Raw genomic sequence first — 25078 nt, 5'->3', positions numbered from 1 at the left:
TTACACACACAGAAATGCTGAAAGAGATTAAAGTTCGGGAAGAAGAAATAAAATCTTCGAGTTTTGACGACGAGATTGCAATTCTATCAGAGACGGCGAAAGACATCGAGGAGCTGTTGAACGGAATGGATAGTGTCTTGAAAAGAGGTTGCATGAGGGACATTACTAAAAGTAAAAGAAGGGTAATGAGTGCAAACCCATTAAATCAGGTGACGATGAGAAATTTAGGTTAGGAACAGCGACACTAAAAGCAGATGATGAGTTTCGCCATTTGGGAAGCAAAATAATGGTGACAGAAAAGAGACGACTTAAGCTATACACCAGCAATAGCTTTTCTGAAAAACAGAAATATAATAACACTGAATAAAAAAATTCAGTGTTAGGATACCTTTCTCAAAGCATTTGAAGTATAGCCTTATATAGAAGCGAAAGGTGGACACCAAGCAGCCCACACAAAAAGAGAGTAAAATCTTTTGAGGAAAAAAATGCTGACGATTGGGTGGGTAGATCGGTTAAATAATGGAGACGTACTGAACTGAATAGAGGAGAAAAGAAATTTATGGCACAATTTGAATAAAAGATAGGATTTGTTGAGAGGACACATCTTGAGGTAACAATGAATAGTTACGTCGGTTATGGAGGGAATTTTGAGCGGCAAAGAAGTAGAGGGAGAGTAAGGCTTGAATACAGTAAGCATGTTCAAGTGAGAGTAGATTGCAGAAGTTGAGACAATGAGACTTGCTAGCGGTAAACTAGCCTGGACAGTTGAATCAGACTAGTCTTCGGAATGAAGGCCACAATAACTACAACGTAGTGTGACGAATTTCAAGGTCTTTGGAGATAAGGGATAATGCTGCTTACAAATAAAAATCGCATAAGATAGAGAGTGTGTGCTTACAGCCGATGTGCGGCTGTTAGTTCACTACAGACACTTAGAAACTGTGTCACTTTCGTTATCATATGAAGCATCCAAAGCTGCAAGAGTCTTTGCAATACCTAATTGGTTACTGTACACCTTTGTCTTACACTGATCATGAGGATTGGAAATTAAAAAGTAACGTTCTGCGCAATAACTCGAAATCTGGATGGCACTGTGTGTTATCAGTAAATTACATTGTACAGTCAGAGAAAACAGTGTCTCTTACTGTATTTCTTCACAAATTAACTGTGAGACTTTACAGTGAAAAGAATATCAATCTGCGTAGCATCTATATCAATATAATGTTCCTGTCTGACGCTAAATTCATGGAGGTACTGATATCATTTCAATATTTCGGTATCTTAAACATACTATCAATTGAAGCAACATGTGAATATCATAAATATAAATTGGTTAATGTTTATTTCAGCAACGACGTATAAGAGCAGGAAGAATTGAGTCATTAATAACGATTTTGTACAGTTATTGAAGCAGATTTAGTAACATCATCTTTTTTATTGTTTAGGGACTTCGACTACGTTTGTCCGCGAAGGAATGTTTCAACTGAAGACAGAAGAATGCTGAATTCTCCTTCGACTGCAAGGCAAGTATAGTTGCTTGATATTTCCATGACTTGTTCATGAGCCTTGAAATTGCTAATTGTTAACAATATGACATCAACTAACAATGTTACCCAAACAAACTTTATCACAGACTTTTTTAGTGTCATATATGTTAGGAAGGCAACAATTTCGTTCTTCAAGGCACATACTGTCATTTAAGGTAACGACCAGTACAAACGATAACCTGTTAAAAAACCAAATGACTTAACTGTAGAGAAGCTACTAACATTCCTTGGGCTTTGAGGCTAGTAATTTGGATAGTTATGTTTGAATTTTCACATAATCACAACTACTATTGTAGAATCAAAAGGATTATTACAGTGCGCTTGTCATTAATTAAACAAAAATCACGTCAAACAAGATATCAAAATATCACAATTTGGAACATTCTAATTCAAGGGGATAAAGGAATGCAATAGTAGAATAGGTCCTTACAAACGTATGAAGAAATTGGGCAACTAATACTCAAGTTCTTAGCTCGTGACCGTAATTCGTTGATCAAAATAACAATCGTCCACCTGAAATCCCGATCAGCCTTGTTTCCATGGATCCATCTCTTCTCCATTAGTGATTTAGTTCAAAGACGTGTTTTGTGATAGCAATAACTAAGTGTATGAGCGTATTTTTTATAAACGGGTATCACACGTGTATTTCTGCTCTCGTAAACAACACATTTCCTATGTTTCAAAAATGGTTCAAATGGCTCTGAGCACTATGGGACTTAACTTCTGAGGTCATCAGTCGCCTAGAACCTAGAACTAATTAAACCTAACTAACCTAAGGACATCACACACATCCATGCCCGAGGCAGGATTCGAACCTGCGACCGTAGCGGTCACGCGGTTCCAGACTGAAGCGCCTTTAACAGCACGGCCACACCAGCCGGCTCCTATGTTTCCTCTAGCGCTTTCCTCGACAGGCATCACAAAAATATGGTGGGAATACTGAAACTGCATTGCAGTGGGTAACGAGAACTGTGTGCAGAAAGATACAAACATTGGTAGAAGACTATCAACTAAAATAGGAAATCGAGCAGCAGCAACTGCCGGCCAGGGTGGCCGAGCGGTTCTAGGCGCTACAGTCTGGAACCGCACGACCACTACGAACGCAGGTTCGAATCCTTCCTCGGGCATGGATGTGTGTGATGTCCTTAGGTTTGTCAGGTTTAAGTAGTTTTAAGTTCTAGGGGACTGATGACCTCAGATGTTAAGTCCCATAGTGCTCAGAGCCATTTGAACCAACTACCAGCAACGACAACAACAACAACAACAAATGTAATAATAATAATGAGAAGAAGAAGAAGAAGAGGAAGAAGCAGCAGTTGTGGTCTTTCAAGAATCAATAGCAAGAAATACCAAAGACATAAAATAACGTAGTGGTCAATCTCATGGTTGGATCGAGTACCGTAGAGATCTACTAGGTACCATCCGATTACAGGTGCTATTACTTTAAATTCTCTAACAAGTGAACGTCTTAGGATATTGTTCCTTACAGTTCAACGTAGAATCCAAACAACTGTTCAGTTTGGCACTTTTCAGACACACAGCGCGTTGCCAGATGTAATCCCAGGGCTTAGGAGGAACGTAAACGAAACAGTTGAACTACTAAGATAACACTTAATCAAATGAAATAATGAAAACGTGTCTGACTTTACGAGAATAGACCAGGCAAAAACGATCCTTTGCTATTTGTATGCTTAAATCGTGGTAGAAAACAAAAGGGTGTTATCCTGGCACCCAGTATTTGTTTGTAGGAATTCGATTTCTTGTAGTGAGAACCCATTTGACCGACTTCTTTAAAGAAACAAACAGAAGCGATTGGTTTATAGTTATATCAGGGCAATATAGAGCCACGGAAGATAAACTAAAAGGAGAAAAAGATCTGCTGGAGGCGATGTTACGAAATTACCGCTGGCGGACTTCCCGGCTGTGCGTAAGAGCAGCCGCTAAAGAGAAGACAGCAAACTTCAAATCCGGAACGACAAAGTCGCAGGAAACCGTACATTAGCTGCGACATTTGCAAAAGTTACCAACACTAAACGATTATCACAAGCTTATAAAAAACTGACTACGACTAAGAAGAAATTTCTGCCGCTGACGTCTTTCATGAAAAAATTACCAGAGGTCCTGTGGTCTGCTTATCGACATGAACCAACGGAAGAAAGTACATAGTGCAGAGTCAGAAACTCACGAAACAATTTTGTTTCATAATGTCGAAACTTCTAGTACCGATGACGATTCATTCAACACGTGTGATACGAGGTGTGTTCAGAATGGAAATATGATGTCATTGTCATGTGAGGCAGAGATGCTGGGTGCCATTCGTGAAAATAGGTTTCCAGTTTCAACTAGCTTAGATTAGATATTCCGCGATTTCTCTAGTCACGTGAATAGCAGGATGATTCTTCCAACACCGCCAATATCTTCCTCATGGTGACGATGCTGGATTGAGGACTCTCAACAGTGTCTTCATCAGCGCCCTTACTGGATACGTTGCTACACATATCGCGGTTTGAACGAATTCGCTTCTCGCAAGCGAAATTGCAACGACGATTCCGCAGAAACACATATTAGCAGTTCTCTTCAGAACGTCTGGCAAAGGTGTCACAAATTGTGATTCGTCACTGATAAAATCAGTTTGTCAGTCAATATGTCGTTTATTAAAGTCCTGACTGGAATACGCTCTTTCAAATTCTGAAGGCGGCAGGGGTAAAATACAGGGAGCGAAAGGCTATTTACAATTTGTACAGAAACCAGATGGCAGTTATAAGAATAGAGGGACATCAAAGGGAAACAGTGGTTGGGAAGGGAGTGAGACAGGGTTGTAGCCTCTCGCCGATGTTATTCAATCTGTATATTGAGCAAGCAATAAAGGAAACAAAAGAAAAATGCGAAGTAGGTGTTAAAATCCATGGAGAAGAAATAAAAACGTTGAGGTTCGCCGATGACATTGTAATTCTGTCAGAGACAGCAAAGGACTTGGAAGAGCAGTTGAACGGAATGGACAGTGTCTTGTAAGGAGGATATAAGATGAACATCAACAAAAGCAAAACGAGGATAATGGAATGTAGTCGAATTAAACCGGGTGACGCTGAGGGAATTAGATTAGGAAATGGGACGCTTAAAGTAGTAAAGGAGTTTTGCTATTTGGGGAGCAAAATAAATGATGATGGTCGAAGTAGAGAGGATATAAAATGTAGACTGGCAATGGCAAGGAAAGCGTTTCTGAAGAAGAGAAATTTGTTAACATCGAGTATAGATTTAAGTGTCAGGTAGTCGTTTCTGAAATTATATTGTATGGAGCGTAGCCATGTATGGAAGTGAAACATGGACGATAACTAGTTTGGACAAGAAGAGAATAGAAGCTTTCGAAATGTGGTGCTACAGAAGAATGCTGAAGATTAGATGGGTAGATCATATAACTAACGAGGAGGTATTGAATAGGATTGGGGAGAAGAGGAGTTTGTGGCACAACTTGACTAGAAGAAGAGATCGGTTGGTAGGGCATGTTCTGAAGCATCAAGGGATCACAAATTTAGCATTGGAGGGCAGTGTGGAGGGGAAAAATCGTAGAGGGAGACCAAAAGATGAATAAACTAAGCAGATTCAGAAGGATGTAGGTTGCAGTAAGTACCGGGATTTGAAGAAGCTTGCACAGGATAGATTAGCATGGAGAGTTGCATCAAACCAGTCTCAGGACTGAAGACCACAACAACATATTAAAGTCCTTCAGTCCTGTGGAAAAGTGCACTAGGTGTATACGGCCACGCTTTGCTGTGGCTCAATCTGCTTGAATGGAAAAGAAAGAAAAGAGAAAGCACACGTTTCTAATACATATGGAGTTTGGATATACGTCCTAATGTCCTTCCCTTCCTTACCTCTGTCCATTTTTCCCTCCGCCTTTCGTCGTCTATCTCCTCCCCCATCCCTCTCTCTCTGTTCATCGCCTCCTCTCCCCCCTTTCTATACATCTTCTCCTTCCCACCTCTCTTGACCTCCTCCTATCTCTGTCCGTCTCCTCCTTCCCGTTTTCTATGTCCATTTACTCCCATCACTCTGTCCATATCTTCTTCCCCTTCTCAGTTCATTTTACACTCTTCTTGAGGTTGTAGAGGGGACTTAGTAGATCAAGTTTTACGTAGAAACCCAAAGTCATCCAACGACGCTACAGAGTGTCGAAGTTAAAGCGCCGATGCCTGTAAATGCATGTATATATACGAGGTGATTCGATTGCAATGTTACAGACTTTCTAAGGTGGTGAATAAGGATAAATGTACCAATTTGAGGTAAAGGTCCCTATACCGGATACGAAGGAGTCGAAAGTTATAAGTGAAAACCGTTCTGATATCTGTGACACTGGAATACACGAACTGGTACTGTTGTTGCTAAGATTGTTGAGTAGGCAACTGTCAGAAATGATAGTCTGGACAAAAATGAGGAAAAATGTCGAGTAAACATGGGCTCTAAAATGCATACTTGTGGAGCTGTGAGCACTTGTTTATCTTTGTTACTGTGAAACACTATCCTCTATTGAACAAGCGTTCGTAGCTCTCAAGGCATGCATTTTAGAGTCCACGTTTACTGGACATGTTTTCTTGTTTCCGTCCATACTACCACCTCTGAAAGGTGTCTAGCCTGCAGTCATAGCAACAATAGTACCAGTACGTGTATTCCTCCGTCAGAAGTATCAGAACGGTCTTCGCTTATAATTTTCGACTCGTTCCTTTCCGGCACAGGGACCCCTACCTCAAATTGATACAGTTATCCTTTTCCATCATACTAGAAAGCATGTAGCTTCATCACGGAATCATCCTGTATCTATCCATACATTTGCAGGCACCGGCACCTGTAAATTTGACGCTCTGTAGCCGACGCTACAGATGACGTTTCTGGACATTGCTTCCTATGTAAAACTTGATCTACGAAGTCCTCTCTACAACCTCTAGAAGTGTGTAACGAACTGTGAAACATTCCGTATATTCATACATTAAGAAGTACATAGTCTATAGGTAAATTGTAAATTTGTGGTAAGATCTTATGGGACCAAACTGCTTGGATCTTCGGTCTCTAAGCTTACACACTACTTAATCTAACTTAAACTTACACTATGGACAACACACACACCCATGCCCAAGGGAGAACACGAACCTCCGACGGGGGGAGCCGCGCGGTCCGTGACAATACGCCCTAGACCACGCGGCTACCCCTCGAGCCTATAGGTGTTTAAGCGTTTCTTATAACGACGTGTAAAAATCTGGAGTAAATCGGAAAGGTACAAAATGGTTCATATGACTCTGAGCACTATGGGACTCAACATCTGAGGTCATCAGTCCCCTAGAACTTAGAACTACTTAAACCTAACTAACCTAAGGACATCACACACATCCATGCCGGAGGCAGGATTCGAACCTGCGACCGTAGCGGTCGCGCGGTTCCAGACTCAAGCGCCTAGAAACTCTCGGCCACACTGGCCGGCGGAAAGGTACATTTTGACATTTTTGGTAACCAGGTTTTCCAGTTTTATATATAGGTACCTAAAACACGCCTGTATAAGAATCCAACGCTGTCTCAAAATTTCAAAGCAATCGGTCAAGAACATTCGTATAAACGAACATTCAGTTTTTATTTATACAGATTGTTTGTAGATGGATGAATTTCACCCAATTGAAGCTTGTTAATATCGCCAACATTTTAGCTAGGGGGGGGGGGGGGGCTGAAGTTCCACAAAATTTTTGAAGAGTTATCTTACCTGAGATAATTGTCTGCGTTCAGGTGACTCATGTAAAAGTGAATCCGACCTGAGTATGGCCGCACTATGGGAATTAAAAGACAATGATCGCGGAAAAGCTTGTCATGGCTCCATAATGGGGTAGGTGTGTTTACAAGGAATGATTGGGTCTTCTGGTCCGAATGAAACGGTCCTTGACTGGAAATGGTTATTTTTGTCTACTTGGAGACCATTTGTAGCCATTCATGGTCTTCATGTTACCAACAACGACGGAAATTTTGTGGATGACAATGGGTCATGTCATCGGGCCACAATTGTTCGCGAATTGTTTGAAGAACATTCTGGATAATTCGAGCGAAAGGCTTGGCCACCCAGATTGCCCGAAATTAATCGTATCGAGCATTTGCGGGGCATGATCAAGAGATCAGTTAGTGCAAGAAATCTTGCAGCGGCAACACTTTCGCGATTGTGGATGGCTATGGAGGCAACATGGCTCAATATTTCTAGAGGGGGCTTCCAACGATTTCTTGAGTCCATGCCACGACGAGTTGCTGCGCTCCGCCCGGCAACAGGAAGCCTGACGTCGTATTAGGAGGTATCACATGACTTTTTTCACCTCAGTGTACATTCGCATAAAGCTGTTTACACATAATGCACTTACAAGAAGTTTAGAAAAGAATAAGAAACAATCTTAAAAAGGAAACATATAATTCATTATTTTCGGAAAACTATATTTTTATTTAGAAATCTTCAGAAACTTGTTATCTATAACTCTGGAAACTCATATCGACTTTCAGTATACTTGATAGGCAGCATCAGAGTTCGTACATCATTTTGGAGCCACCCTTGTAAATTAATGTTGTATGAACGTTTAATATTTAAATATCATCAGATTCAGACATACATAGCAAATTTCAGTTTAATTTTTATTACAGGAATTCGAGTAAGCATTTAGTAAAAGTTTTAGACCACTACGGCTTGCCTGAAAATATTTGGAATTTGCAAATGATTGTAAAGAGCAGGAGAGAGCAGTGATTGCCTTCCATTGATCAATTGAAGGTACCGGTCCAAAAAAACTGTATACGTCTACCGTAGCAAATGTGCTATTAAACTACCAATTCTGCTCGTCTTCGTATAAGATTTCCATAAACGTATTTTCCCATGGGCTCTTTCTAATTTCTCGAATTCCGAGTTTTTATATGCATTTAACTGTTAACAGACTTCTGTAGTTCCCCTTTAAAAAGTTTCGGGTCTCACCTCCTTCCCACCGGTTTTCGCATCGTACGCTTTTAACTTAAATATAATGTTTATCTCCTGACGTCCGGTTCCAGAAACGTCTTCCACTGCGTTACGTCAAAGTTTGTTGACGTTGAAGAAACCTTTATTGGCTCCGTTCATCTGCCCCTGATGTACCCCTTTACTTCGGCCAGTCTGCACTATTTTCTTTTCTAAATATCATAATTATTTCTCCTCTTCTGCCGTGTGTTCTCCACTCTTAGTTATAGAAAGTGACTATTCTCAGTTTCAGTTCTACTAAGTTTTCTATTCTTAACAAAATTATGTTCTAAACACGTTTTTCTTTTCGGTTGATAATATTCTTCCGTACTTCCGCCGCGAAGGCCTATATCGTCAGGTATATTTAGTTTCTATTTCTATTCTCGAATTTTTCTGCACTTCTGTCATTACTTCACTAACACACAAATGAAACAACAATTATATTAAGTTCCAATCCTGCCTTACATTCTTCTTAGCACGAACATACTTTTTTGATTTTGTAATTTTATATAACCTTCCTCAAAATGCTGACAGACTTTTTCCTTCACGCGAACAATGGGCAAATATTTCTGGGCGAAAAAAGCTTTCCAGCGAGCGTCCATATGTTCTTGCGAATGGCATTAATTAGGACCAATATTTCGTGGTCAGAATGTAAAACATCCGTAGAGATGAATAGGTCGTGGAACCTTCATGCCTTGGCCTCCAAGGTCGCCCGGTTGAAATCCGATGGACTTTTTCCCCCTTTTAACAGCTGGAACACAAATTTTATTACATAGTTCTGGAATTCTGAAGGAAATATAGCGCCCTTGGCTGTTACCGAAGGTATGCAATGCCACCCACGATTCCAAGCAAAAATACGTGACCTGAGTACGCCTCAATAATTGAAGTGAGAACAGTTTTGAAACCACAAACGTTTAAGAACTCGGTACTAGACAAGGCGCATCAACAGCGATTAGCCCATTGTGAAAATTGGTCAATTCATTCATGAATATGATTTCTGTAAAAAAAATCGTTCTCTATCATTTGTTTTCACCAAAAAGTAGCGATAAGTATATTATGGAGTAGAGGGTAAAGTTGATTCTAGGACAAAAGTGTGATTACCTTCTAATCTAGTCCTAAACTAGTACATAAACATGTATGCATGCTTGTGGGGCTTACGTAACACCTGCACAGGGTGAACAGGAACTCTTCCGGTAAAATTTCGAAGGCTGTTCAGGGATACTGTCTGACGTAGAGACAGTGATCCTCGAGACCGAAACTCTCCAGCTCCTGGAATACGGTATGCGGAGCTATAACAAAACGGTATGATAATTGCTGGAGGGAGGCTGAATGCACGCCAGTATGCGACAAAAATGATAAACCTTAGTGTCATATACTTCTGGACCAGGGTACCAAACGGTATATTCCAGGAGAATAATGCAAGACCTCAGACAGCCGTTCGGGCAACAAACACCTTGAGTAATTTACGGATCCTTGACTAACTTCCCCATCTTCTGTTTTATCACTCAGAGCATGTATGGGCTGGAATGAGAGGAAGTGTACATTCGGTCCAGCCATAGGCCAGCATCTTCAACAACTGACACGGCATGCGTTTCAGGCATGGGAAGAAATTCCCCAGGATGACATTCATAGGCTGTTGGCTTGCATGCCACGACAAATACAAAAATGTGTTCGTATCAGTGGGGGGTGCTACTACATACTGATGTTAATTATGAGTATTAGCTACGAACTGAATGAAAATTTAATAGTTTAATATCAATTATGGGCAGTAGATTGTCAAATAGTTTAAAAATTATCCGAAGTGAACGCATACATTCATATCCCACAAGGGCGCTGATATCCACGCCTTGGACCGCCTTGAAATCATCAACATCACAGTTATCCTACAATTCTATAGACTTTCACGCTCACACATGTACGTAATTGCTGTACTCTGACAGCAGAGATGTACGATAGAGGTAACACTTAAGGTACCTTCGCTGTAACTCGTCTGCGGTGACAAAATGGTTCAAATGGCTCTGAGCACTATGCGACTCAACTTCTGAGGTCATCAGTCGCCTAGAACTTAGAACTAATTAAACCTAACTAACCTAAGGACATCACACACATCCATGCCCGAAGCAGGATTCGAACCTGCGACCGTAGCGGGCCACGCGGTTCCAGACTGAAGCGCCTTTAACCGCACGGCCACACCGGCCGGCTGCGGTGACAGAAATCTCGTCCGCAGAAGCCTCGTGGTTTCCATGAGACCTGACTAAGAAACTGCAGGAACGTGTGCTCAGTGAGTGGGTTCTGGAAGTACCGGATGCTGGGTCCCCATTTACGGTTTGGTTGTTTTTGTGACGTTCCCCAGTGGTCTCTAGTCAGAAGTTTCATTACTGCTGACCAGTGACAATAAGTTTCTCCTTTTCAGGGAGTCCGTTAGTTTTATCGGGATAATTTTCTCGCGCTGATTGCTGATGGGATTTGTAGAACTCGTTAGATCCCTTCAGAATTGACTACCAACACTCTGTTTACCGACAGGCAAAAGACTCTTTGTCTACGACCTGTTTAGTTTCAATGTACAACTAATGCCCACTGAACATGGAAATTGTTTTTAAATACTCCGGGGATAGGGACTCAGGCATTGGATTTCTTATTGAGAGGAGCCGTGTTCAAATACCTACCCTACCATATTACACATCCCCATGAACTTGCGCTACGTCTCTATTACGCTCGTTGTTGACGAGACGTTAAACTACAACCTTCATCGCTTATCTATTATCTTTTTCCGAAAATATTTATGTGTAAGTGGTGAAAGTCGGGGCTGAGAGTGGGACGGGGAGGGAGTGTATTACCAAAACGTGAATTACGTTCACTGCAGTACTTCTGAAACCACTGCAGTCATTGCAGTCACCGCATAAAGATTTTTACGGTTTCAGTATTCCTCCTGATAAATGTCTGGTTCAGGGGACAAAAGAGCTGAATGGACGCAACTGGGCAGCAACAGTGCCGACATATTTCACAGTTTTTGTAATGTCGCCTTTCACAGCCAGAAGTTCCCTACCCCTCCAGTCACACAGAAAGCTGCAAGTGGCTCCTCTGGCGGAAGGACAGTGCTTGTGGTGTACCGATGCTGGTGTGTCATACTTTGACTGGCGGGAGGGCAGCAGTGTTTTAAGACGATGTCCACTGTTCTGAATAATAAAGGGGAGGCTGTAGAACAGGATTTTCACTGAGGTGACAAAATTCATGGAATACCTCCTAATATCATGTCGGACCTCGTTTGGTTCGGCGTAGTGCGGCAACTCGACTTGGCATGGACTCAACAAAAATTGTTCAAATGCCTCTGAGCACTATGGGACTTAATATCTGAGGTCATTAGTCACATAGGCTTAGAACTACTTAAACCTAACCAACCTAAGGACATCACACACATCCATGCCCGAACCGACCATAACTGCGAAGGTGTTGCCGGTGCAGGATTTTGTGTACTAACTGTCCTCTCGATTACGTCTAATAAATGTTCGACAGGATAGATGTTGGACGATCTTGGTGGCCAGATCATTTGCTCGAATGGTCCAGAATGTTCTTCAAACCAGTCGCGAACAATTATGTCCCGTGACATGACGCATTTTCATCCAGAAAAATTCCATCGTTGTTTGAGGACACTAAATCCGTGAATGGCTGCAAATGTTCTCCAAGTAGCCGAACAGAACCATTTCCTGTCAATGATCGCTCAGTTGGACCTGAGGGCCCAGTCCATTCCAGATAAACACAGCCCACACCACTATGGGGCCACCACTAGCCTGCACAGTGCCGTGTTGACAACTTGAGTCCACAGCTTCGTGAGGTCTGTGCCACTCTCGAACCCTACCATCAGCTCTTACCAACTGAAATAGGGACTTATCTGACCAGGCCACGGTTTTCCAATCGTCTAGCGTCCAACCGATATGGTCACGAGGAGAGGCGCTGCAGGCGATGTGTTGCTGTTAGCAAAGTCACTCGCGTCGGTCGTAAACTACCATAACACACCAACGCCAAATTTCATCGCATTCTCCTAACGGATAAGTTCGTCGTACGTTCCACATTGATTTCTGCGGTTATTTCACACAGCGTTGTTTGTCAGTTATCACTGACAACTCTGCGCAAAGACCGCTGCTCTCAGTCGTTAAGTGAAGGTCGCCGGCCACGGCGTTGTCCGTGGTGAGAGGTAATGCCTGGAACTTGGTATCCTCGGAACACTCTTGACACTGTGGATCTCGGAATTTTGATTCCTCTGTCATGTAGCTCTATTAACGATTCCGCGTTCAAAGTCTTTTAATTCCCATCGTGCGGCCGTAATCACTTCTGAAACATTTTCAGATAAATCACCTGAGTACAAATGACAGTTCCGTCAATGCACTAAGCTTTTATAACTTATGTACGCGATACTTCCTTCATGTGGATATGTGGATATCGCTATTCCTTGACTTTTGTCACGTCAGTGTAAGGTGTAGTGTGTTGTTCAGACGCCATCAATATTACTGCAGAGGCGATTTTAATGTTTCACATTCCTTTTACAGTAACTTATCAGTCCTGAATCACAGTTTTACAATTTCGACTATGTGCCTATCTCTTTTAATATGACATATATATTTAATTTTTAAGAGTGGTCAGCCAGCCACAGGTACCTGCGAAAATATTTAACACTCTTATAAACTAATTCTCGTTATATTTAGTATTTATTTAATGACTGTGTTCTTATTTTATGAAAGCATGAGGAAAGACGCGTGATAGTGCACGCAGACAATGTTGCACTCATGTGTTGCTTAGCCTTATTTTAATGTATTGACATGAAACTGTCGTCCGTGTTATTACAAGAGGGTGTTTAAGAGTTATAATATGTGTCTGTCGGGTACTGGCCCAAGAAAATTGCTTACGACGAAAGACTTTTACAAACGTTACGCTGAGTGTCCTGATACCAACATTATCACCATCATCAGCACCATTGATCTATGCACGTCCCATAATATGTGTATCGACAGGTGATCTTGGAAGCCAGGTTATGTGGAGAAATTATTGGAGTGTTCTAATCTGAAGCACGATTCATCTACATCTACTGTATATCTACGCAAATAAACCGCAAGCCACTGTACAGAGTATGTGGAAGGGTCCATTGTACCAACATAATCACATTTTTTTTTGCCTACTCATTCGTTCATTGAGGGAGAGAAAACAATCTATATGCGTCTGCACGACACCGCTTCTCTTCCAGTATTTCCAGTGATACTTATGCGAGGTATACGTTGGTGGCACGATAATGGTCGCACACTCATCTTCAAATGCTGATTGTCTAAATTTAACTAACAGAGTTTCGCGAGAACTACGTCGTCTTTCTTCCAATAATTCCCGTTAAAGTTTCCCGAGCATTTTTGATACACTTTTGTATGGGCTATAAGCAGTGCTTTTTTTCTAATAAAAAAGTTTGAGGGTACTCCGACATTGGATATAATGCAGCGAAAATTACTTATAACCGAAGCATGGGATACCACGTGTCTCCTTTTAGCCATTATGTCATCAACATCATCATGAAGCGGGACCGTAGAGACATCTATCGGTAGCTCTGCGTTTGAGCGTACGCATATCCATTTAGCACTACCATCGCCCACTATTAGCGGGCGAGGGCAGTACATGATTGTTGAACTGGTTGCCAGCGATTCAGTTGTCGAGAACGGTTGCCGCAGCTTCGAAATGCTTGAAACAGTCAATGACATCGCTTTTCCCGCCAAAACCTGCACTGGTATCGTTCGTATTGCAATTACCAAGACGAAAAAATGAAATAAAAATTTACGTCCGTGAAATAAATCTTTGGCCCTCTTCCAAGTTCTCAACATCGTAAAAAAATTATTTTGTCGACGAAAAAGTTTAGGGGTACGCATCCCCCAGCGTTCCCCCAGAAAAACAGCACTGGCTATAAGTACTTATTAAGAGGCTAGCGGCGAGCCTCTAAATTCGTTAGATGTCCATATGTCGTGCCTGCTTCATGAGCATCTGTGTAGGAAGTCGCGTTCCGTCCCTTGTTCTGTGGTCTAATGACGGTATTTCAGCGGCTTCTACAAATCCAACTCATGGAGTTCTTGCATCGTGAAGGCGAGGAGGCGGCACATACTTGTCGTCGGAAGTTGTGCCCCCTCTGCAGCGACATGAAATGAGCGGTGCGTCGTAAAACACATCTCGTCATTGTCTTCGCCGTCCTCCACTACCAGCATCACCACACAGTGCCGTCTGTCGTTCTTTACACAGCGGGAATCCCGCGGATGTTTACGCAGTTGAGTGAGGCACTGAAGACCGACAGATCATCATGTGTTAGCGGTTTCAGTTTCAATAGTGAATGGTACTAACGGCAACACCTGAACGTCCGAGGACGTTCGTGTTGCCTGGCGTCCCTCCACGGACTGCTGTGTTTTGTCCTTTACGATTTATGAAACGTGAACAACTAGCTTTTCCCCATACGGAGACATTGCTATTCCCGTTTTAAGACTGAAAAAGTAGTCTAGCTAGCTTTGTTAAAACGGTTAGTATGTATGATTACAGAAACAACGCAAACGTACGGCGATGGCATGTATCACTGAAAGAATAAAAATATATTATTTTTTAGAAAGAGAAGTTTACATTCCATGCAAGGACAAAGCGGAAACAACATTATATCTCAGTTCCGTCCTGCCCCATAAGTATTAGCAACCCGCAACAGAAACTGCCAACCTCTACTACCCGACCACGATTGTGTTGCACTTGGGCCCCCGGTGGCCGTTATCGGAAACACGCGGTGAGGTTACAGTATACAAATAGGGCCTACTGTGCTACCTAAGAAAAACGCATCCCACTGTGAAGGCTTTCAGGACAGTTATGCACATACTACCAAATAGTTCAGCGTGTCCTTGTGAAATATCACGACAAAACTCACGATAAGCCAACGGAAATGCCCCCACTCCCAGGTGCAATTATTTTGTGGTCGGTTGATATATGGTGGACCGTTTTAATCCACAATGACGATTAACTCTGGATAGAGATCAGATACAGAAAACTATTTTACATAAAAAATGAAGGTGACAAAGAGGGTCACGCATTGCTAATACTGGTTGTGACCTTGAAGGTGCCGACCGAAGTGGCCGTGCGGTTCTAGGCGCTGTAGTCTGGAACTGCGAGACCTCTACGGTCGCAGGTTCGAATCCTGCCTCGGGCATGGATGTGTGTGATGTCCTTAGGTTAGTTAGGTTTAACTAGTTCTAAGTTCTAGGGGACTAATGACCTCAGCAGGTGAGTCCCATAGTGCTCTGAGCCATGTGAACCATTTGAGCCAACCTTGAAGGTCATTTCCAAGGAGATTTAGAGGTTGAAGTTTTTTTTTTTTTAAATTTGAACCATAATATTTGATTTAAGATTTGAAAAAGGCGGAAAATTTTAACTTTAAAATGATATAGGGTGACAATTATTGAACTATATGAAATAAAATGGTCATAACTTCTGAACCGTTGGCTTTTGGGCGTTCAAAGTGCACGGTCGGACGCGGGGCCTGATGGGAATTAGTACGATTTTGTTTAGCGACGAAACTCACTTTTATTTGGATCGGTTCGTCAATAATCAAACGTGACGCATTTAGGGGACTGAGAATACACATTTCGCGATCGAGAATTCTCTTCACCCTCAACAGGTGGCTGTGTGGTGTGTGATGATGAGTCGCAGAATGATCGGTGCGATATTCATTGATAGCACGGTGACTACCCAACGGTATGTGAAAGTTTTCGAGAATGATTTCATCCCCATTATCGGAAGTGCCCCTGATTTGGACAAAATGTGGTTCATGCAAGACAGAGCTCGACCCCATCGGAGTAGGTGAGTGATGTCCTGGAGAAGCACTTTGGGGACCGCATTCTGGCTCTGGTGTACCTAGAGGCCGCTGGCATGGGCGCCTTATTCTCCGTAGAACACATGCGACTCCTTTTTGTGGGGCTCTACTAAAGACAAGGTGTACAGCAATGACTCTAAAACCATTGCTGAGCTGAAAACTGCCATTCAGGAGGTCATCGACAGCATCAATGTTCCGACACTTCAGCGAGCCATGCAGAATTGCGCCATTCGTCTGCACCACATTATCGCCAATGATAGCCGGCATATCGAACATGTCATAACCTGCATCCGAATATCTGTAGTGCACGCCGTAGTTTGTTACTAATTTACGTTTTTTCATGTAGTTCAATAATTGTCACCCTGTATATTATTCAAGGTCAAGGAAAAGTCAATGATGGTCAAATAAGCAAATGTGTTTTCAGTTGTAGTAGGGATTAATTCAGAACAGAGGAGGTAAAAAGCAAAATGCTAGGTTAGATACAAATTGGAAGCCAAATCTCGAGGAACGATAGGTGAATGGACTCACTCAAAGACCTATAAATTAGTGATCTACTTTTTATGATGTTCGTTCTGTCTTGCAGATGTCAAAATAACATTTATACGTGTGATGTATTTATTTTTGGGAATGAACACGTTAATTAAAGCTTAAAGTTCAAATCTCTTTTCGCTATTCCCAAATCTGACATCACAAATAGGGGTTTGCACGAAACAAAACTCAACCTTCGAATGATCTTTAAGATAGCCCTTACGCCTCTTCCAATTTCTATCTAAGATTGTATGCTGCTATATCGCTTCTCTATTCCGAGTCAATCCCTACTACAACTGGAAACATACTTGCTTATTGAATAAAATGTTCTCGGGTTTCCAACCGCGTCAATTGCTTGAAACTACACGAGCTTTCGGCCAAGCACTCCTTGGCCATTGTCAAGTGTTATGATCTTTAAGATAGCACTTGACAATGGCCAAGGAGTGCTTGGCCGAAAGCTCGTGTAGTTTTAAGCAATTGACGCGGTTGGAAAACCGAGAATATTTTATTCAATGTTATCGCCGCGAGACCTTTCATTCATACATACTTGCTTATTTCACCTTCATTGGACCTCGCGATGACCTTGAATAATGTATCCTGTTATAAGTAAAATTTACCGCGCTTTTCAAATCTTAAATCAAATGTTAGGATTCCCATTTTTTAAAAAAAGTCATTTAACCTCCAAATCACCTTGAAAATCACATTCAAGGTCACGGCGCTTAGTAGCAACGCGTGACCCTCTTTATCACTCATAACTTCTATCTAAAACATTTTGCTGTATCTCATCTCTTGCCCGAGTTATTCCGCTTTATCCGTTAAAATGGGCCACCCTGCATGTGGCGACGCACATAAGTACTAACAAATTGCGCGGACGTCTCCTCGGCGCTGCCGTGGTCCACAAAGCATTTGTTAAATCTGTTACTTGTTTTCCCGTGTTTCGTTCCTCTTGGGTGAGAAACGCGCGGAAACCGCATTGAGCTCCGGTCTGTGGCGAGGCCAGAAATTTCATAATGTGGATGCAGTCCCTGCGGGTCCAGTGCCAGATAACGTAACAGCGCAGCGGTCTGCTTGCATAACTGCAGGGTCGGCTACTCACTGTAGTCCGTGCGTTATTAATGCCGCTCACCTGCTGCTTCTATCCTGGGAATGAAGGGAGCACCTTTCTAGTATTGTCGCGTGCTAAATGAAGCAGGAGACGGCTAGCGGAGATGCAATTACCCGTATGCATATTTAAACTCCAGAGACACGTGAAAGCGGAACATTTTCTTACTCAAAAGTATGAGTAGAATATGAAGCAGTTCATGTAATAGTGATTTTAATGGTTTGTAATAGACGTTGTTAACTTCAGTCTTTCTCCGTTTAGAAACGTTCTTTTCCTAATAATGTTTATTGTTGCTTTTGTTACACTTGCTGCACACTGCCTATAAGAAATACCAGATCGACAAGAACGAGTGTTTCCGTAAATGAACGATAGCTAAAACTGTGGTGTCACCGCCAGCCACCACACTTGCTAGGTAGTAGCCTTTAAATGGGCCGCGGTCCGTTAGTGTACGTCGGACCTGCGTGTCGCCACTATCAGTGATTGCAGACCGAGCGCCGCCACACGGAAGGTCTAGTCTACAGAGACTCCCTAGCACTCGCCCCAGTTGTACAGCCGACTTTGCTAGAGATGGTTCACTGATTACATACGCTCTCATTTGCAGAGACGACAGTTCAGCATAGCCTTCAGCTACGTCATTTGCTACGACCTAGAAAGGCGCCATATTCTTCAAGAATGTATTCTGAACTGATAATATTGTGAATCATGTACCGTAAAGAGCGACGTTCATCATTAATGGATTAAAGTTAAGTACCAAACTAGCTACGTCCGCTTTCTGAATTCTATTTCCTTGTCATGTTCCAGACCTCACGTCAGCATAGTCCTTCCCTCCTCACGCCAGCCTGCGTGAGCTAAAACGCGTGCATTTCGGCTTCCTCTAGTAACACAGTGTTAGCTCTTCTGCCAACACACCAAAAAATATAGTGTTGAGTCTAGAGCAGAGGTTGCAAGAACTTTCCTCTGACAGAACACGCTGAGAATTCTGGTACTTCGATGGAACACCTCTTTTATTTTAAGTTTAATAAAGTTTTTAAAAATGAGAAGAACTTGTTTCATTCAGTGATAAATTTTAAAACATAACTAATAACACAGAAAACTTAATAAAAGTAATTAGTATTGTGAAACTCTCACCATGTTATTAATTTCTTTCCGTGGAGCAATTATTCACTGCCCACGCAACACCAGAGTTTTACGGAACACCGTTTGTAAATGCTATGTCAAGGAAGTGGGTGTGGAATATAACCTTCAGGGTGTAACTAAATTCCCTTAAAAGACTTCGAGGACTTGTACTGGGGCCAAGACGGCTAAGTTCGGTATAGAAAGTCATGTCCGGAAACGTACTGTTTACTCTCTACACGGAAAATACCACGACACAAAGGGCTCTCCGATTCTTGCTGTTTGTCGTCTGGGTCCATTTACAAGTAGCGCCCAATGTGGCGACCACGGAAGTCAACACAGATACGTTATCCCCGTACCGTGTTCTGATACACACGATTACCAATCCTTGGACCTCCAGCATCCGCCATATCCATAACCCGCGCTAGTCGGTATTCCTCGGATGCCACGGAACTCTCATAAATCAAGGGTTTCGTGAGATCCCACAGATAGCAGTGTAGCTGGTTCAAGTCGGGATAAAGTGCAGGCCAAGCAATCGAGCCACCATATCCTGCCCAAATCGTTCGTCTAGATGATCTCAGACCGCACATGAAAAATGAGGTGACCATCGTGCTGGAACCACAGATTTGACGCACATACAGTGGCACATCCTCCAAGAGCCCATGCAGCACGCAGTGAACGCAAGTACGGGGCAGCCGTGAGATGTGGCGGAAGAAGGTAAGCCCCAATCACATGTCCATCCAGGAACGCTGCACAAATGTTTAGACCGTAGCCGAGCGGTTCTAGGCGCTTCAGTCTGGAACCGCGCGACCGCTACGATCGCAGGTTCGAATCCTGCCTCGGGCATAGATGTGTGTGATGTCCGTAGGTTGGTTAGGTTTAAGTAGTTCTAAGTTCTAGGGGACTGATGACCTCAGATGTTAAGTCCTATAGTGCTCAGAGCCATTTGAACCATTTAGATCGTAACGTTCCTAAACCCGATGGAGGCTTGCAGCACGCGAGTTTTCATGAGCCCACACGTGACTGTTGTGGGAACTCAGAACACCTTCCCTGGTGAACTTGGCTTCATCTGTAAAAAGGACACCCTTGGAAAGTCGGGCTTGTCCACACAACGGTGAAAGAAGAACCTGCAAAATCTGGCTCGTGGCGTAAAATCCTATAGCTGCATTGCCGGTACCATCTGGGGCTTGTAATGGTGAAGCTGCTGCTTACGCAGAACACTCCAGACAGTTTGGTGATCCACATTCACTCTATCTGCTCTGTTTCTGGTACTGGTCGCGTTCTCATTGCAAGGAGACAGACAGCCTCTTCAAACTCGAGTGTGCGCCGCCGCCATGAAGCACCACAGTCGGCCCAGCTAGTGGTGAATGTACCCATCTCTGAGGCCCTCTAGCACATAGTGCCAAAGAGGGAGTGCGAAAATGTATGGCAGTGTGTAAAACGCTCCTATTTTAACTGACGAACAGTCCTCCCAATGCATCGAACTTCGCCTTACAATAACGTCATGTTAGTGTATTCAATAAACGGCTAGTTCACCATGAACTGAACAGCAGTACAGTATGAACAAAGACCACAAGGACAACAGCAGGTGCAAACCTCTCTGGGTAGATCAGAAACTCAACTGAATGGCATGTAAACAAACCTGCAGTTGGCATGGGACATCTTCAAAATGGTTCAAATGGCTCTGAGCACTATGGGACTCAACTTCTGAGGTCATTAGTCCCCTAGAACTAAGAACTAGTTAAACCTGACTAACCTGAGGACAGCACACACATCCATGCCCGAAGCAGTATTCGAACTTGCGACCGTAGCGGTCTCGCGGTTCCAGACTGCAGCGCCTAGAACCGCACGGCCACTTCGGCCGGCATGCGACATCTGGTGATCGGTGAATTACGTATGTAATACCCCACTCAGAGGGACCGAAAATGGGTGATATCTGAAAGTGTATTGCAGTATTTTACGTGTAGCGGGAGAATGGTAAGTTTCCGGCAATGAGTCCCTACGCTCAACTTAAACGTCTTCGTTCCCCGCTACAAGTCCTCGACGTCTCTAAAGGAAATTTAATTGCACCCTGAATAATCGATCTCTCAACATGTGTGGTCGTGTCAAAGGGCTGTGTCAGTTTGGCATGGTACATGCAACATCAATAGGAGAACAATTACTCCGAGGTGGAAAATGGAATGAATTTGTAGCTGAAACGCAGAACATTACTTTTCGTTGGAAATGCTGTCACAGACTGAAGTATATAGGCATTACTTACTACCCACCATCATATCTTCACTTCTGCGTGTAATTTCTTTCCACTTAACAAACTTTACAGAAGTTCATCTTCATTGAAACGCAAGGTCCCGGCTTCGAATCCCTGTCTGGCATATAGTTTTAATCTACCAGCACATTTGTAAACAGTGCGCACTTCGCTCCAGAGTGGCAATCCTGAAATTTCCACCCTGCACGAAAGTTTTTAGGCTGTGTCGAAGCCATTTCTCCACTTGCAGCAGTACTAGCCCAGAAAGGAATATAGGAGAGCTTGTGTGTAATGTGCACATCGGTGACTGAAAGATTCAATCTGGAAGCACGCGCTTCTTAATAAAAGTGGTTATGAGCTCAACAGGAAGTCAATGTCATTCACCTTATAAAGCTGTTCTTAACGACGCCACGGTCTGCGGAGCAGAACAGAACAGCATCACGCCTACCAGATAGCACACCGATCACGCTCTACGGTTTGCAGTTCGTGAGACCAAGTGGGCCTCTCTGTGCACTGCATTGGCTGCCTTTGAAGATACTCGTGCACGAGAGTAGCGCATTGTAGTTACCTCTGAAAATCTAAAGGATGAAATCATTAGTCAAGCACGAGGACTATCAACGATCTACTGTGTCATCTCTACAATATGGACGCAAAGGACACTTGCACGTTGAGAGCCTTAAAGCGTTTCGTTTCTCCAAGAGAATTGCCATCCACACGAAAACTTACACAAGTGTCTACTGAATTGGAAAACCAACTAGCGTTTCGACAGATCAATACACGTCGTATCTGAGGTATCGGTAGCTTGACTGCTATAATGTTTTCTGGTTTTTATCTGAATTACCGTCTAGGTTTCCGAAAACTGGGTGCATAATGATGAGAAAGGAAATGAGTAAGTTATCCACAGATACGGGGAAAAGAATACGTGAATAACATGGGTTAAAAGAAGGGACAGGATAAGAGCAAATCTGTTAAAGCATCAGGGAATAACTTCCGTGGTAATAGAGGGAGCCGCAGTGTGTAAAATCCGTAACGGAATACACATAAGGGGTGGACAAAAATTTGCAAAAACCACAAATACAACACGTTACCATGCCTAATCTGGTTTAGGAAAACGATTGGCACTCAAAACAACTTCCAGTCATCTCGGAATGCTAAATAAAGGTCGTGTATCGTTTATAAGGGAACCTTATACCATTCTTCCTCCAAAATGGTAGCAAATTCAGGTAACGGTGATGAAGGTAGACAGGGATCACGCCGGCCGCGGTGGCCGTGCGGTTCTGGCGCTGCAGTCCGGAACCGCGGGACTGCTACGGTCGCAGGTTCGAATCCTGCCTCGGGCGTGGGTGTGTGTGATGTCCTTAGTTTAGTTAGGTTTAAGTAGTTCTAAGTTCTAGGGGACTTATGACCTAAGATGTTGAGTCCCATAGTGCTCAGAGCCATTTGAACCAATTTTTTTTTGACAGGGATCACACACTCTTCTTTCTAAGGTACGCCACAAAGGCACATTGATATCGTGATCTGGCGACTAATGACAAAGCAATTGTGACAGTTCATCCACGAGCTCACAAAACTTTAGGCGATGCGAGCTGTGTCAAAAGGGGCCCTGTCGGAACACAGAACTCCGATTGAGGAACAAACATTTTACCATATGATTGACTTTATCGGCCAAAATAGTCACATAAGTAATGTGACCTTGCAGAGTAGCCATATGGCCTATGTACATCACGATATGACTGCCCGAAATATCACCGAACCCACGTAGTTTCACTCATGGAACATAAACCCAAATTACAGGCCCATATCGTTAACGTCGATATGGTGCAGGATTTTAGAACATATATTGTGTTCGAACGTTATGCATTACCTCGAAAAAAAACGGTCTGTTGACACACAGTCAACATGGGTTTAGAAAACGTCGTTCCTGTGAAACACAACTAGCTCTTTATTCACATGAGGTGTTGAGTGCTATTGACAAGGGATTTCAGATGGATTCCGTATTTCTGGATTTCCGGAAGGCTTTTGACACTCTACCACATAAGCGACTCGTAGTGAAATTGCGTGCTTATGGAATATCGTCTCAGTTATGTGACTGGATTTGTGATTTCCTGTCACAGACGTCACAGTTCGTAGTAACTGACGGAAAGTCATCAAGTAAAAGAGAAATGATTTCTGGCGTTCCCCAAGGTAGTTTTATAAGCCCTTTGCTGTTCCTTATCTATATAAACGATTTTGGACACAATCTGAGCAGCCGTCTTAGGTTGTTTTCAGATGACACTGTCGTTTATCGACTAATAAATTCATCAGAAGATGAAAACAAAGTGCAAGACGATTTAGAAAAGATGTCTGAATGGTGCGAAAGGTGTCAGTTGACCCTAAATAACGAAAAGTGTGAAGTCATTCACATATGTGCTAAAAGGAACTCGTTAAACTTCGGTTACACGATAAATCAGCCTAATCTAAAACTGTACATTCAACTAAATACCTTAGTGTTACAATTACGAACAACATAAATCGGAAGGAACACATAGAAAACGTTGTGGGGAAGGCTAACCAAAGACTGCGTTCTATTGGCAGGACACTTAGAAAAGGTAACAGACCTACTAAGGAGACTGCCTACACTACGCTTGTCCGTCCTTTTTTAGAATACTGCTGCGCAATGTGGGATTCTTACCAGATAGGACTGACGGAGTACAACCTAAAAGTTCAAAGAGAGGGAGCATGTTTTGTATTATCGCGAAATATGGGAGAGAGTGTCACAGAAATGATACAGGATTTGGGCTGGAAATCATTAAAAGAAAGGCGTTTTTTGTTGCGACGGATTCTTCTCATAAAATTCCAATCACCATCTTTCTCCGAATGCGAAAATATTTTGTTGACACCGACCTACATAGGGAGGAACGATCACCACGATAAAATAAGCGAAATTCGAGCTCGTACGGAAAGATATAGGTGTTCATTCTTTCCGAGCGGTATACAAGATTGGAATAATATAGGTATTGTGAAGGTGGTTCGATGAACCCTCTGCCAGGCACTTGAATGTGATTTGCAGGGTATCCATGCAGATATATATGTAGATGTAGAAACCCGGTCACAAGGTGGAAAAAGTTTGAAACAAGGCTTGTTCGACCAAACGAGATTCTTCCATTGCTCCATAGCCCAGGTTTCTTGGCTCCGGCACCACGTTTTCCTGTTAAGGGCATTTGCATCGCTGATGTGTTGTTCCGTAATTCCAGCTCATCATGCAGTTCCCTGTTTACGGAGCTCTATTCATGTTGCTTTGGTGCCGACACGGTTCGCGAGTGTGATATTCAATTCCACAGTGACTTACGGAGCTGTCGTCCTCTCATTTTTCGTCATATTCCTCTTGAATATCATCCGTCACGATCGCACAACACACACTTTCGTCTGAGGAGGTGCCACAAGGTTCTGTTTAGGGACCTTTGTTATTTATTCTAATCGTAAATGATCTGCGATTTCATTCTTTGCACTGATAATATTATTTTTTCCATGTCATTTCAGACTTTGATATCCTTCAATCTAAGAGTAAAGACACCCTGGCTGAGTCATTGAGAGTAGAACTCAACAGACTGTATTCAGTTTAAGAGACTTGCCAGTAGAAGACCGTTTAGGGAGTGTTCAGTTTTTAAATGTTGCTATTGATAGTAGTCTCACTTGGGAT

The 25078-nt window shown here is 42.8% G+C and overlaps 1 protein-coding gene across 2 annotated transcripts in view; it reads left to right on the top strand.

Annotated features, from left to right (window-relative positions):
• The window catches only part of LOC126473196 (collagen alpha-1(XVIII) chain-like), a 646928-nt gene that overhangs the window by 107448 nt on the left and 514402 nt on the right, over nucleotides 1–25078 (top strand). For both annotated transcript variants that reach the window (XM_050100092.1, XM_050100091.1), the window contains exon 2: nucleotides 1446–1523. In XM_050100092.1, the coding sequence (XP_049956049.1) occupies nucleotides 1446–1523 (78 nt within the window). The remainder of the gene's footprint in view (nucleotides 1–1445; nucleotides 1524–25078) is intronic.

The sequence above is a fragment of the Schistocerca serialis genome, chromosome 4 (assembly GCF_023864345.2).
Source record: "Schistocerca serialis cubense isolate TAMUIC-IGC-003099 chromosome 4, iqSchSeri2.2, whole genome shotgun sequence".
NCBI classification, from domain to species: domain Eukaryota; kingdom Metazoa; phylum Arthropoda; class Insecta; order Orthoptera; family Acrididae; genus Schistocerca; species Schistocerca serialis.
This window is presented reverse-complemented; position numbering and strand designations above follow the sequence as displayed.